Source organism: Fusarium musae, chromosome 9 (assembly GCF_019915245.1).
Source record: "Fusarium musae strain F31 chromosome 9, whole genome shotgun sequence".
Taxonomy (NCBI): Eukaryota; Fungi; Ascomycota; class Sordariomycetes; order Hypocreales; family Nectriaceae; genus Fusarium; species Fusarium musae.
Window position 1 is genome coordinate 1,942,188 of NC_058395.1, and position 13,914 is coordinate 1,956,101.

At 49.0% G+C, this 13,914-nt stretch overlaps 6 protein-coding genes across 6 annotated transcripts; 4 read left to right on the forward strand and 2 right to left on the reverse strand.

The window, feature by feature from the left end:
• Nucleotides 1-1,302: 1,302 nt before the first annotated feature.
• J7337_011856 (uncharacterized protein) lies at nt 1,303-2,154 on the forward strand (the record flags this gene model as incomplete). Its single annotated transcript, XM_044829390.1, has 1 exon — nt 1,303-2,154. The coding sequence occupies one exon, from the start codon at nt 1,303-1,305 to the stop codon at nt 2,152-2,154; it is 852 nt and encodes a 283-aa protein (XP_044676065.1).
• Nucleotides 2,155-3,232: 1,078 nt separating this feature from the next.
• J7337_011857 (uncharacterized protein) lies at nt 3,233-5,180 on the forward strand (the record flags this gene model as incomplete). Its single annotated transcript, XM_044829391.1, has 3 exons — nt 3,233-3,394; nt 3,470-4,768; nt 4,821-5,180. The coding sequence occupies 3 exons, from the start codon at nt 3,233-3,235 to the stop codon at nt 5,178-5,180; spliced, it is 1,821 nt and encodes a 606-aa protein (XP_044676066.1).
• A 626-nt stretch (nt 5,181-5,806) lies between these two features.
• On the forward strand, nt 5,807-7,468 carry J7337_011858 (uncharacterized protein; the record flags this gene model as incomplete). Its single annotated transcript, XM_044829392.1, has 1 exon — nt 5,807-7,468. One exon carries the CDS (start codon nt 5,807-5,809, stop codon nt 7,466-7,468), a length of 1,662 nt encoding a protein of 553 aa, XP_044676067.1.
• Nucleotides 7,469-7,949: 481 nt separating this feature from the next.
• Nucleotides 7,950-9,004, reverse strand: J7337_011859 (uncharacterized protein; the record flags this gene model as incomplete). Its single annotated transcript, XM_044829393.1, has 3 exons — nt 7,950-7,984; nt 8,037-8,375; nt 8,425-9,004. The coding sequence occupies 3 exons, from the start codon at nt 9,002-9,004 to the stop codon at nt 7,950-7,952; spliced, it is 954 nt and encodes a 317-aa protein (XP_044676068.1).
• Nucleotides 9,005-10,544: 1,540 nt separating this feature from the next.
• J7337_011860 (uncharacterized protein) lies at nt 10,545-11,210 on the reverse strand (the record flags this gene model as incomplete). Its single annotated transcript, XM_044829394.1, has 4 exons — nt 10,545-10,642; nt 10,701-10,788; nt 10,864-10,991; nt 11,114-11,210. The coding sequence occupies 4 exons, from the start codon at nt 11,208-11,210 to the stop codon at nt 10,545-10,547; spliced, it is 411 nt and encodes a 136-aa protein (XP_044676069.1).
• Nucleotides 11,211-11,685: 475 nt separating this feature from the next.
• On the forward strand, nt 11,686-12,900 carry J7337_011861 (uncharacterized protein; the record flags this gene model as incomplete). The annotated part of the gene is made up of 3 exons (XM_044829395.1): nt 11,686-11,713; nt 11,761-11,820; nt 11,879-12,900. The coding sequence occupies 3 exons, from the start codon at nt 11,686-11,688 to the stop codon at nt 12,898-12,900; spliced, it is 1,110 nt and encodes a 369-aa protein (XP_044676070.1).
• Between the last annotated feature and the right edge of the window lie 1,014 nt (nt 12,901-13,914).

Genomic DNA, 13,914 nt, shown 5'->3' on the forward strand with positions numbered 1-13,914 from the left:
TACAGAACCAGCGTATTCCTTTAACAGTATTACCCCATCTTGCATTATCGTTTCCACTTCTATTTGTCTGAACAATTTAATGAACCAATTCTCTGCACGTTTGATGACTCCAACTCTCTTTTATTCCATTATGAAGCCTCTGGTCTTCTGTATTTCAGTGGAGACCATTTCCTTGGCCACTTAGCGTTGGCCCTGAGGTCCACCTAGAGCCCCGGCTCGTAGTGCAAGGCCTGAAACAACGTTTCGACACAGCACAGCCAATCGTGCTCCATCTCAACCCCGGTCTTGAGATTCAAATATAACAAACCATCCAGCGATGGCGCCCAACGTTCAAGACGACAGCGCTTGCGGATGAAATCGCACGAGCGCCAGACTTAGGCGCTGACCTGGGTCGACTGGTCTGAGTCGCTGCGACCTGTTGCTGCCCATCGGGGCCCTCCACACAGAGCAAGGAACCGCTGAAACCGAGCCTGAGTAGCAGCAGCTTGCGGCCAGATACAGCGGCCATGACACGGCAGCGCTGATGGTTCTCTGCATTTCTGACACTGTTGACTGCCCGAGTGGAGCTCAGCATCAGAGTAAATCGTTGACGCGATTCGATGCGGGAAACGATCGAATCGTGAGTCGCCTCCCTTTTGGTTGGCTCTCCAGCTTCACATCCATGCCATGATGAGAAACCACGGCTTCGCTTGGTCGATGGTGCATGCAGGGGCCAACCAAAAGTTTGTTCTGCATGTCGGATCGTTTCCAACAAAGAGTGTGACTGTTGTGTGCATATGCAGTCGCTCTTAAAGTCTGCCTGTGCCAGCTGTTCAGGTGGCAAACCCCTCCCCATTTCCTATTGTTCTTCGTTCATTCAAAGCCCAACAATGGTGGTCAATCACCTTCATTGACCTATTTTCCTATCATTAAACCTTCTATTCGTTTATATTCCTCTTGTTCACCTATTGACTGTTCGGACTGGTTCCAATATCACATACACTTTCTCATTTGTGCAAGCTTCGACTCACTTATAAACCACCTCACTGATAACGTTCACTTACATCCGACAAACTTCACTTCACTGTCGTGACTATACCTTCGATTCAAAAGTTTCTACACAACTCAAATATCACACTTTGCTACTTCAAAGTAAGTCCTTAAGCTACCTACCTTAGGTATAACAAGAAAGTCGTCGTCTAACCACTTCCTCTAGCCTTCTTCCTTCCTTATCAAAACTTCATCTCGATATTTTCTCGACCTTCAGTCGTAACTCAACAACATTTCATTTATTTCTACCTACCAAATACGCCATCGCCCGCCATGTTTGGATTTGGTCAGCGAGCCTGGGGCCCAGGCATGATCGTTCTCCAGATCCTGCGTGTTTTCACGATCATCAGCCTTCTGACCGCCGCTGCCTCTTGTTGGGTCCTCATCATCAAGATCGACACCTCCAAAGGCTGGTTCTTTTTCGAGGCTCTCTCTCTCGCGATGATGAGCTCGGCCACCATATTCCTCGTCATTTCCGAGTTGCCCTTTTGCAAAGCGTATTTCGCCAACCATTGGCCCGTATTTTCCGATGAACACGGTCTCTTTTGGCTTGGAATCGCTCTAATACTGATTGGGACCAACCTCCTCGGCAAGCTCAACTCGGAGGATAATGGTAGCGAGCATTTGGGTCTTCCCTTTTGGCGACTTATCGTGTCTGCTGGCATCTTGACCTCCACCTTCGGCGTTATGAACCTCATCTGCACTTTCGCCTTCCGAGGTGTCAACGTCAATGCTCGCAAGATTCGGTCCAATGGATCCCTCGCGGACGATGAATCGTTCGGCAAACCTCAGTCTAACTACAGCGCATCATTCACTAAAGAAGATCGACCTCAGAATACTTTCAAAAGGTTCTTTTGGGACAGGAAGAACGAGTCCACACCCCGACGACCTACCATAAGTCAACCTATCACTCGTGAGCGTGATCTTGAGCGCAATGCCCCTCCTCCTCCTCACTATGAGCATCAAGAACCCTCTTCACTCAGCCGGCACTCATACGACTCTGGCGAGGATCGCCGTAGTCCCATCGTCCCCGAAGTTCGTCGCCCAGATACAGCCCTGCACCCGATGAATATTCGCCCGCATAGCCCGAGCATGTACTCGGAGGCGCACATGTCTCGGTTCTAGGAAGAACCGGCGCGCAAATAGGAGAAAGCGCGTAAATTAGCGGAGGACAAGAAGCAACCGACACAGGTCGCGAAGACGGTCCACAAGACTGTGAAGAACAAGGAGAATGTACAGTGTAACTCGGAAAATTGTAACTGCAAAGGTTGCGTGCGCGAAGGGAAAAAGGTAGAAGGGCGTTAAGGCATTAGGAGTCAGCGATACCACGTTTTGGATTTATGGCTTTTTTTTTGTTTGCTAGCAGGGATACCATCTTGCCAAACTGTCTTTATAACCAGTTCAACAAATCATATTCAAACTCAAATTTGTTTCTAAGCTTAATATCCAGAAGACTCATGTATTTATGCAGAGACTTGTTTCTTCTTGACCTACTGTTTCTCAAGCTATGAACAGCCCTTATATTAAAGTAACTATGCACGGATAGCACTGCAGAGAATCGAGGTTTCAGGAGGACGCGGTGGAAACTCTTTCAGTTGAAATTCGCAATTGGAAGTCTTAAGTTCAGAGCCATTGGCTGACACGATAACCTCGTGGCGTAGCACGCACATGGCCCGACCTTGTTTGTCAGCCGAAAGGGAACAGACGAATGCCTGAGGGAGTAAAGCCAGAAGACCGTAGGTTTATTAAAGGAGACCTGGTATCTATTACATGCTGTTCGCTTTTCCTTTCCTCTTCTTATTTCAGATCCATCCTATTTATCAGTACTTAGTCAATACAAAGAACTCACAATCCTTGCGCAACAATAAAGACTCTTAGTACAAAAATAGATCAAGGAGTAGCTGTACATTTCAGGGGAACCGTTTTATAAGCTGCCTTCTTTCCTTGGCCTGTTTCATTCAGGAGAAACCCATCTCTTTGTTGCTTTTTCTTGCATTTGAATCGCGACTTCCTAGGTACTCCGTACCAGATCTATTGTTGAGTGGAGCCTCAGGCATCCGCAATTATTGTTCCAGACCCGACACCAGCGGGTTCCGTAGCCTATCGCTACTGAGCTTGACCTGACCTGTGCCTAGCCCAATCATCACCATCACCATCACTTTACCTCACACGACCAGTTGCGCTCGTCTCCATCACCGCCATCATGTCTGGAGACTCTGCTGAGGTGGCGGAGGATTACCGCATGGCCTTGGAGGATCTCTCCTCCAACATGCGCTTCGAGATTAGCAACCTGACAGTCATTGCTCGTGAGAATACTGAACATGCCCTAGCTATCGCCGAAGTTTTGCAACAACACATCCTCAAGGTCAGTTGGAATCGCGATGTGCAATATGAACGCGCACGAACAGTTCAATCCGATCCAATGCTAATTTCCGCGTAGGCGCCACCGAACAAGAAACTTCCAGCTCTGTATGTACTCGACTCGATAGTGAAAAATGTCGGCACACCATACACCCTCTACTTCGGCCGCAATCTGTTCAAGACCTTCATGGAATCTTATGCAGTAGTCGATCAACCAGTTCGTCGAAAAATGGAGGAGATGCTTAGAACATGGAAGGAGCCTGTCCCTGGGTCAATGGACAGCAGGCCCGTCTTTTCGCACGAGTTGGTGCGTCCTATTGAGAATGCACTCTTGAAGGCACGCGCCGTAAGCATGCCCCAAGCGGGATTGATGCCTGGGCGACCGCGATCTGCCGTGCCTCATCGTGATACTCCGACACCGCCTGGGACGAGATACCCTCCAGGCCATCCAGCCCAGCAATACACTTCAAATGGAGGACAGTCATTGAGCAATGACATTCGGAATCTAATTGTTGCCACGCAGGCGGAAGCCTCGCGCAATCCCCAAAATGTTGATGTTCAGACTAGATTAAGAGCACTTCATGAGCTGCAGGGCGTTGTGAACAGCACTAGCTTGCCTCCGGATCAGCTTGAGCTCATTAAGAGACGAGTAACTGAACTTGCTGCCGTAAACATGATGGCGCCTCTGACTCAAAGGCCTGCACCTACTCCTCCTGTGCCCGTTCAAGCACGCCCTATGCCTCCAGTGTCCGTAGCCCTTCCTCCGTCTGCAGCTCCGGCTCCGGCGCAAGAAGGTGTGACGCTTGATGCGCTCTTTGGCCCGGGAGCCTTGGCCGCCTTGATGGCAAGAAAGTCGGCTACACCTTCGAGCTCAACACCGACTCCTCAGCCTCCTCAGGTTCGTTCTGAACCGCCAAAGCCACCTATGCCAAACATGTCTGCAATGCCGGCCATGGCTCCTATGCCAGCAATGTCGATACCCACGATACCTGGGATGACTCCAATGCCTACGATGTCCCAGACACCAACACCCGCATCAGCACCAGCGCCCGCAGCAAACGCAGCCCCTTGGAGTCTTCTTGATCAACTACGAAAGTCAGGCTTACTCCCTCCTGCTCCTTCAGCAACGCCCACGCCTGTTCCAGTACAAGGGGGTATCAATGTGGCAGCTCTCAAACAACCTTGTCAGCCTTCTTTAATCAGGGCACTACATAACGACCTGGGCCAACCTTGTACCCAATGTGGTAGACGGTTTCGAGACGATCCAGTTGGAAAGAAGCAGAAGATTGCTCATATGGACTGGCATTTCCGTGTCCACCAGCGAACCAACGAGGCCGAGAAGCGAGGCATGCACCGGAGTTGGTACGTTGATCAACGCGTAAGTCACAACACTACCTCCTCAAAATACAAAATTACTGACAACAGTACAGGGCTGGCTCAAGTCAAGAGAAGCCGTTGACGTTGACCACCTCCCCACAACTGAGGATGTTGCCGCTCAGGCCTCGAAGGCATCCGAGGCTGCTAAGCCAAAGTACATTCTTGTCCCCGATGCGTCTCGTCGTATTAACACTGTTTGTCCAATCTGCCAGGACAAGTTTGAGAACAAATGGCTTGATACGGCACAAGAATGGGTATGGCTAGACACAGTCTTAGTTGGCGACCGAGCATATCACGCATCATGTCATGCAGAAGCAACACGGGACCGCGAAAACACACCAATACTAGGCAAACGCAAGGCCGAAACAAGCCTAGCATCACCTAAAGTGCGGTCACTGAAGACATCAGCTTAAAGAAATCGAACATTGGTACAGCATTGAGGTTCAAATATATATTGGCTTGGCGGCACAGGCGTTATGGAACGAGCATGCAAGGGATTGGTGGTCGTTGAAGCATTATCATGGAGTTATGTTCAAGGGTTTTTAGCAATTTAGTCAACCGGGCTATTGACATGGTTGTCGCCATAGCCAAGATAAACCAATGTCATCTTTTGGTTCTAAACTGTTCATAATATGTCGTGAAATGTCGTGAAATTGTACTGTACAAAGAATAGGCGACAGTAGTAGACCGTAGTACAGGCTAACAGCTAGGTAGATACCGATAATATGGACCCGAGAGCGGCCCGTTGTTCGGGGATTGGTCCCCACGATTTTGAACACAGACGGGACTTGTTGCACGCGTTTTAGTTAGTTCAGGTACCGTAAGGTCCACTCTATTTTGTTCACTAGGTCGAGTCCTAGCTTTCACTTTCACCTCCAACTTCCAAGCTCCATTCCCTTCCATGCATGCACGACCTGACCCTAATCTACCAACCAACCGATGACAGCGCACCACAACCCAACGTCCACTACCAAATCGCATAACGAACCAAGCCAAGCTCGCCCTTTGTGATTCGGTGATCGTCACGACTACAGCGACCATGGCGGTCGACTGCCCCATCTGCAACAAGCCTGTCAAATCCTCCGAGATCAACAGCCACATCGACTCAGGATGCGAGAGCTTCATCATAGACAAAGAGAAGGACCCGACACCCCCGCAATCACAGACGCCACAGAGTAACTCTCAAAAGCGAAACGCTTCCAACTTTTTTTCTACGCCCGCGCCAAAACGACAAGCTGCCTCTGAGAGCCGAATAGCGACTCCTGTGAACGGAGCATTACAGCCTATAGCAGGGAAGAAGAGGACTTTCGAAGAGGGCCCGGGTCATGGAGTAGCAAGCTCCAAGGATGCAGAAGAGACAACAAACGGCGAGAATGCCAACGCAACAAGCACTTGGTCTCCGAATACGGAGCAGGATGGAAGAGTGGTGAAGAAAACAAAGACACAACGAGCTGCGCCCCTGGCCGAACGAATGCGACCACGAAACCTCGACGAAGTATGCGGACAAGATCTAGTTGGGCCCAACGGTGTGTTGCGCTCTCTTATCGAGTCGAACCAAGTACCCTCAATGATTCTATGGGGTGCTTCGGGCACAGGAAAGACAACAATAGCACGATGTATCGCTCGTATGGTCGGTAGTCGGTTCATCGAACTCAATGCGACAAGTACAGGAGTCAGCGAGTGCAAAAAATACTTCCAAGAGGCGATGAACGATCTTGCCCTCACTGGTCGCAAGACTATAATCTTTTGTGACGAGATTCATCGCTTCAACAAGGCCCAGCAAGATGTGTTCCTCAAGCCTGTTGAGGCCGGCACTGTGACGCTCATTGGCGCAACTACAGAGAACCCTTCTTTCAAGGTGGCAAATGCTTTGCTCTCCCGATGCCGTACCTTTACGTTGCAGTCTCTTACAACAGAAGATGTGGTTCGCATTTTACAGCGGGCGATCAAGGAGGAAGAATCAGTTTATCCGCACACGCCATTGTTGGACGAAGCTATGGTGACGTACCTGGCACGCTTTGCCGATGGTGATGCTCGTACTGCCTTGAACCTCCTCGAGCTCGCCCTTTCGCTCACAACTCGCGAGGGTATCACACAAGAAGATATCAAGGCCGCTCTTACCAAGACTCTGGTCTACGATCGTGCAGGCGACCAACATTATGATACTATTTCAGCTTTCCACAAATCAGTTCGTGGGAACGATGCAGATGCGGCACTCTACTATCTTGCGCGCATGCTCCAATCCGGCGAGGACCCCTTATTCATCGCCCGCCGCATGGTTGTCATTGCCTCTGAGGACGTTGGCCTGGCGGATAACACCCTCCTGCCACTTGCTACGGCAACATACACAGCCACACAACAAATTGGCATGCCAGAAGCTAGAATACCGCTGGCACACTGCACTGTTGCGCTATGTAATGCGCCCAAGAGCACCAAGGCCTACCGTGCTCTCAATAATGCCTACGCAGCCCTACGCGAACCGGGTGTGGCTGGTCTTCCTGTACCTCTACACTTGCGAAATGCTCCTACAAGACTCATGCGTGACATGGGATATGGCGCTGAGTACAAGTATCCACCCAACTACCGTGATGGGCAGGTAAAGCAGACATATCTACCCGACGAACTGGTTGGACGTCGGTTTCTTGAGGACCGGGATCTAGGAACAGAGGTTGATCCAGATCTTGAGATGGGCGGAACTTAATTATATGGATGGAATCTGGAATAGACTGGATGGCATAAGGAAATGGATAAAAAGCGCGGTTTTACATTGTCTCAGGAGTAAGAATAAGGTTGGTTACCCCCAAGGGTTTATAACACTGTACTATAAAGGCTGTACCATGGACTTGGAAACAGAGACTATCATTACCTCTGTGATTCTTGTTGACATGTCTGTTCTCGTGCGATACATGAAAGGCATACACTTCACAGCATAGTGAATGACAAGAATAGCAACTTCGCCAAATATTACAAGGTATCATGACTTCTCCCATAAAGCTTTGTCCCATTAAACTACCTAAACCGATCTTCAAACCCGTGAAGATTTTATCAGCCATCTAGGCCAGGTACCCAAACATAATTCCAGTCGTCTAAAACCCATAAATGGTACATTCAAGTAATAACATATTCAAACTCAAATCGTCCGTGGTATCAACACCTCCAAGAATTTCATGTCATTGCTCAACTTAAACCACACTGTCCAACTTGTAAGGCATGGCACCTAGAGGTCCGTTAGTATCTGGTATTTGATTCAAGAGTTGAAGATGACGTACCACCCAAGCCGCCAAATGAGTTAATGCCTTGGGCCTGAGCTGGGAAACCTCCAGCTGAGCAGGAGACCATGCATACACAGCTGCCATCCCCACCAATGGTACCCTTTCCAGGGACAACTCCTGTGGCTCCAGGAGCGGCGGGAGCAGCCTCAGCAGGCTTGGACTCGGCGGGAGGTGCAGGGGCAGGGGCAGCATCGCCGCCTGTGATGGGAGTAGCCTTGCCATCGCCATTCTGTTGGATGGCCATCTCCTTGAACTTGGCCTGAGTCTTCTCAGCAGTAGGGTTGATGGAAAAGACCATGCCCTTACCACAGTGGTCACCTTGCTTGCAGTAGAACCCTTCAAAGGTTAGTATGATAATCAGGATGTAATCGTGTCTGTCACTTACAGAGAGGAGTGTCAACCATGACTTGCATAGCGACTTGGGGAGGAGGAGAAACGGTGTTGTTGGGGTTGGGCATGAAACCAGAGTCCATACCACCCTCGAGAAGAGCACAAGGCTTGTCGAAACCAGACTGAGAGACGGTATGGTTCTGTGACAGGAACTCAAAGACAACAGTGTCACCGATGGGGACGTTGTGAAGCTCTTCGGGCTGGTAGACTAGACCTCCTGGGCCACCGACAGTGACGGTGTGCTGTTGAGGAGCTACAGGAGTAGCAACGGCCTCGCCTCCCTTGGTGACGGTCTCAGTGACTGTGACCTTTTCGTTGATGGTGGTTGTCTCGGCACCAGCTCCAGGGTTCGCCCAGATGATGATGATCTCGGTCTTTGAGACTCCTGAAACGACCTTCTTGTGTCCGCTGAGAAGCTCTACAGGGAGAGCGTGTCCAGCGGGCATAGCCTCTGCAGGCATGGCTTCGGCAGGCATAGGATGATCCCGTCGTTCAGGCTGAGCAAAGTCGAGGAAGCGCGCCATGGTCAAGGGCGCAAAGGCGGCGGCCACGGCCAGACTAGTTGAAGCTCTCATGATGTTTAAAACTTGAGGGTATTAGAGTAGAAAAGGAATAAAGATTGCAAGATGTTCGAGTCGAGTCGAGATGAGATCGATCTGGCGATTAAGAGACTAAGTAAGTAGTAGTAGTAATAATGAAGAGGGCCTGCCTTCAAAGAAAGGAATTCTCAAGTGCAAAAAGAATGAAGCACAAGAAACAACTGAGTGAGAAAGAGATAGAGGGAGATATGGGGATGGGATGTTTGTTGACAATCGTGGTTCTGCTGTGGCCTTATTATAGCTACCTACCTTGCCATCCCATGCTTCTCACGAGCGAAACTGTTTAACGCCTGTGACCCCCTGGAAAAGACAAGCCCTCAAACACATTTGCGAAACACGGCCGCTGAAGAAGCCGAATCTTAGCTTTGCTCGCTTCGGTCTGTCTAGATCCGATCATCATCACTGTAAGTGTACCTACACTCCTACAGCAAGTCCCCGTGAAACGCCTGTTGATGCGGGGGTGGTCTCTGTGACAGGTCCGTCTCGGATCACGTTTGGTGTTTTGGAGTTTTACCCTTTTGCGCTGTTCCTAGTGCCAAGCGAATAATATGCGACACATAATGATTGGGGTGGTTTCTTACGTAGCGGCCGGTATAGGCCTAAAAGAGCTTAATTAACTCTATATAGGGTCGTATCAACCATCGTTAACAGGGGCTGCTTTTCTCAGTGGTGAGACGTCAAAGAGACAGGTCAGACAAAGCCAAGAACGGGACTTGGCTACTCCGTGAGTGCTTAGAGTCCAAGGCCCAGCCACCTGCGGCTCCTATTATACCACAATTACACTATGATATCGTCGACCGACTCGACCCGATGCTCTCTGATGAAGCCAAGAAGGGCCAAGCTATTAAATACATACGCTTATACTCGCCGTTTGAGCGGCACCGAGGCCGTTTCACCATTGATCGTCAACGGTGAGGTTTCATCGACATAGTATTGGTCTCATCCGCCGTAGACCCTTCCAGGCACAATAATTCGGACGACAAAAAGTTTATCTCCTTGCAGGGCTTGAGACCTAATATGTGACCTACCTTGATCACTTTGCGTGTATCATTGGTGTTGCTATGGATGCTTAACTGATAACCATACTCTGGCAGTATTGTAGTCTAGTGTATCCACAGAGGAAGAGAAGAGACCTGCCTGCACCGTATGTACTTAGCGCTGGTACGTGTACAGGGTATAGTCTAAGGTAGTCTCTAGGTTGGGTCACAAATTGCGGTCGCTATATCTTGACGTGATATGAACTTACAACAAAGTCTCTAAAGTCTGGTCTTGGCATCTTGAGGCCTCTCGTTTCGATGGAAACGCCACAAACCTCTCTTGAATCCATCCGTTCACTTCCATCCATGAACACTTCCACGTGAATCGGCGGCCGATCTTGCATCGTAGCATCAACGGCAACAGCCCGACCGAGGAACCCATGCGTATGCCATGACTTTCTCTGACAAAATTGGGGATGACTACCGCTCTTCCGTGTTTCAAGGATGTAAAATTGTTTCTTCGCTTACGAACCATCCTACTACTTCTGCTGAGCTTGCTGTTGCCCTTCGTACAACCCTGTGTAGTACCCAGCATAGTACCATGACATAAGGAGTTTCTTGAGGCTTTCGTCCTGGACTGTGTGTTTTGATTAGTTCTATATGACAAGAAATACCATTCAAGGATCATGACTTACCGGAACCTAGGACGGTTTGTATAGGAAATGAGGGAGTCCCTTGAGACGCGATTGGCTCCTTAGACTCATTGCGCGATGATGGGATCTCCTAACCTTCCATGTCAGTTGTCTGAGCATATGAAGCCAAGATTCTCATGGCACAGATCAACATAGCCAAACCCACCTTGTTTTGTTCTGCTGTTCCCGATTCCAACTCAATCTCTTCTGTTTCTGTAACTTGGGGTTGCTCAGATCCAGACTCAGCCTCCGCCTCGGCCCTTCGCTCACGAGTTAGCCGAGTGATTACCATCTCTGAGGATTTTTACTTGCTGATTTTGAGTCTCTAACTCCCGTACACTTCCGCCCTTGGCATGAATGCTGTGATATTTCTGCGGAGTGTCCGTCAGTAACCGTCTACGATAGAGAGAACTTACTTACCTTGTACTCTTGTAAGGCTTCATTCCAAGAGTCAATCAGGGCAGAATCATCCCATATCTCCTCTTGCGTCAGTTTCTCTTGCTTTTTTGACATCTTGTGCAATCAAATGTCAGACTGCGACGATGGAGAGTTCCGAGTATTGAACTGTTATGTTGTGTTTGAGAAGCCTCGGTTCCAGATGGCTGAGGTCGAAGAGTTATGGTCTGCTTGGCTCTAAGTTCACAAGAAGCATAAGCTTCTAATATGAATCGACAATATTCTGTCAAGAATATAAATTAAGTTGTCAGGTAATAATGGTTGGTGATGTACTCCGTAGATTGGTCCCGACTTATTCTGTATGTCCCAGCGCTGCTCGGGTTGTAAGCTCCAGAAGCTACAGACACTTTTTAGTGGGCCAAGCCGCTGAAAGGACCCCAACCCCCACTACGATAAACTGATAGTGCACGCGATTCTTCACCGCCCAGAGCAGACATGGCAGAATCCCAATTTTTTTCAATGGCCCACGCATCTTTTTCTGCGGGAGTCTAGCTTTTGAGTATCTAGCAACAAGACAACTAAATCAGACACAATGGCCCCAGAATTGAGAAAGAGAAAGTGTAAGTAACTCGAGATTCGTAAATCTTCATGCGCTGATTCTTTTTAGCCGTTTCGGACATCAAGAAGCCCAACGGCGCTGCCAAAGCTGCCCAGCCTAAGCGAAAAGGTAGAGACATAATGCCCAGAATATAGCTTTTCTTGTGTCGCTAACACAGCTTTTACAGCCCCCGAGGATGCGTCACCTGTGTCGCTGAAGAAGCAAAAGTCTGTCAAGAAGACTGTTGTCACAAAAAAGGCCGATACCAAGCCGGCGCAAAAGTCCAAGAGCAAGCCCGAGGAAGTCAAGGTCGTCGAGGAGGAAACCACCACACTCGATATCCCCGATGAGTCTTCCGATTCTGAGGCTGAGGAGGGCAAGGAAGTTCAGGCGATCGTGAAGGAGCTGGACTCTGACGACGAGGATATCACCGAGGGCGATTCTAGCTTCAAGCAGGGACAGGATGTCGGCAAGATCCCCAAGGTCTCCAAGGAGGTTCAGAAGGCCGCCAAGGCTTCCGACGAGGAGGCTGGAGTTATCTACATTGGCCGCATTCCCCACGGTTTCTATGAGCATGAGATGAGACAGTACTTTGAGCAGTTCGGCCCCATCGTTGCGCTACGACTTTCCCGAAACAAGAAGACTGGTGCCAGCAAGCATTACGCCTTCGTCAAGTTCGAGGAGGCCTCTACTGCCGAGATCGTGTGCAAGACCATGGACAACTACCTTCTGTTCGGCCACATCCTCAAGTGCCGAATGATCCCCAAGGAGCAGGTTCGTGACGATTTGTTCAAGGGCGCCAACCGGCGATTCAAGAAGGTTCCCTGGAACAAGATGGCTGGCCACAAGCTTGAGAAGCCTTTGACCGAGTCTGCATGGGCGAACAAGGTCACAAAGGAGAACTCCAAGCGCGCAAAGAAGGCTGCTAAGCTTAAGGAGCTTGGTTACGAATTCGATGCCCCCGAGATCAAGGACGTGCCAGCCCCCGCTGCTATTGAGAACGGAGAGAGCGAGACCAAGGCCATTGAGGATGCGCCCGCTGAGAAGGAGGAGGAGCCCAAGGTTGAGGAGCCTGCTGAGGTCGTTGAGACAGTTGTCGAGGAGAAGACTGAGGTTGTTACCGAGGAGAAGCCAGCTCCCAAGGCCAAGGGCAAAGCCGCAAAGGGCAAGGCAACAAAAGCAGCCAAGGGCCGAAAGGCAAAGGCTTGATTGAGTACGGAATTGTTCAATTCAATTGGGTTTCGGAGTTTTAAAGCGGCATAGACATAGTTTCAAACAGATCCATGTATAATGAAACGAATGCAAGTTGGATCATCAGTCACACGCTTCTTCTTTTTTCTACAAAAACGTTTCAACGATGATATATATGTACGCACATAAGCGAACCCATAGCACTCATAGGAAATAAAAGAGCAAGCAATGGGATTATGAAAGGCGGTTATAGTCTACTTCGCGCTCGATCGCGAAAAAGCCACGGAAAACAATGGTCTTTTTCAAAAATGTGATTGCGAAGGGTAAAAATATGTGAAGAAGAGAAAATGAGATTCGACGGGCGAGACAGATGAGAAAATAGCATCATGAGGATCCACTTGAATATGACTAAGCCCGATTCACCTAAACATTCAACCATAAGGTAGCATCTTGTCCAGCTTTTTGTATTATCCAGGATACGCAGAGTTAAACAACTTGATTTGTTACAATGATATTTGCGTCAGCCTTGAATTCATATCTCAGTCAGTTTTAGTTCTCGTCGAGGAGCATATCTTACATAGATCTTGAGTTCAATTCACCAATGCTAGTGTTTGCGTCTCTTACACGGAACGCTGTATACTTAGGAACCAACTAATCGAGGTTCACAGGTGGGCCATATTGAATTCACAGAGTAATTGAAACCCTTGTTTTTATTCAGCCATATCACAGGAGTCATTCTTTATGACACATGGCACTGACTGAAGTTGCTGATAAGTGAGTCAGTGCAAAGGAAGATGTTTCACTATGACAGGAATAGAAAAGAACATCTTGTCCTCATAACTGTAGCACAGAATGGACAGTGTTTGAAAGAAATCTATACACCGAATCAGAGAGAGCTGAGCCGTTAGTTACTGTTCCATTATATGGATGCCAGTAGTGAACCATCCTCAGTCAGCGATTGGAGGCCATTCTCGAGTCTAGATCCTGCAAGGTACGTGAGCAATAGCTACAGTATATATCACATAGTCGGCC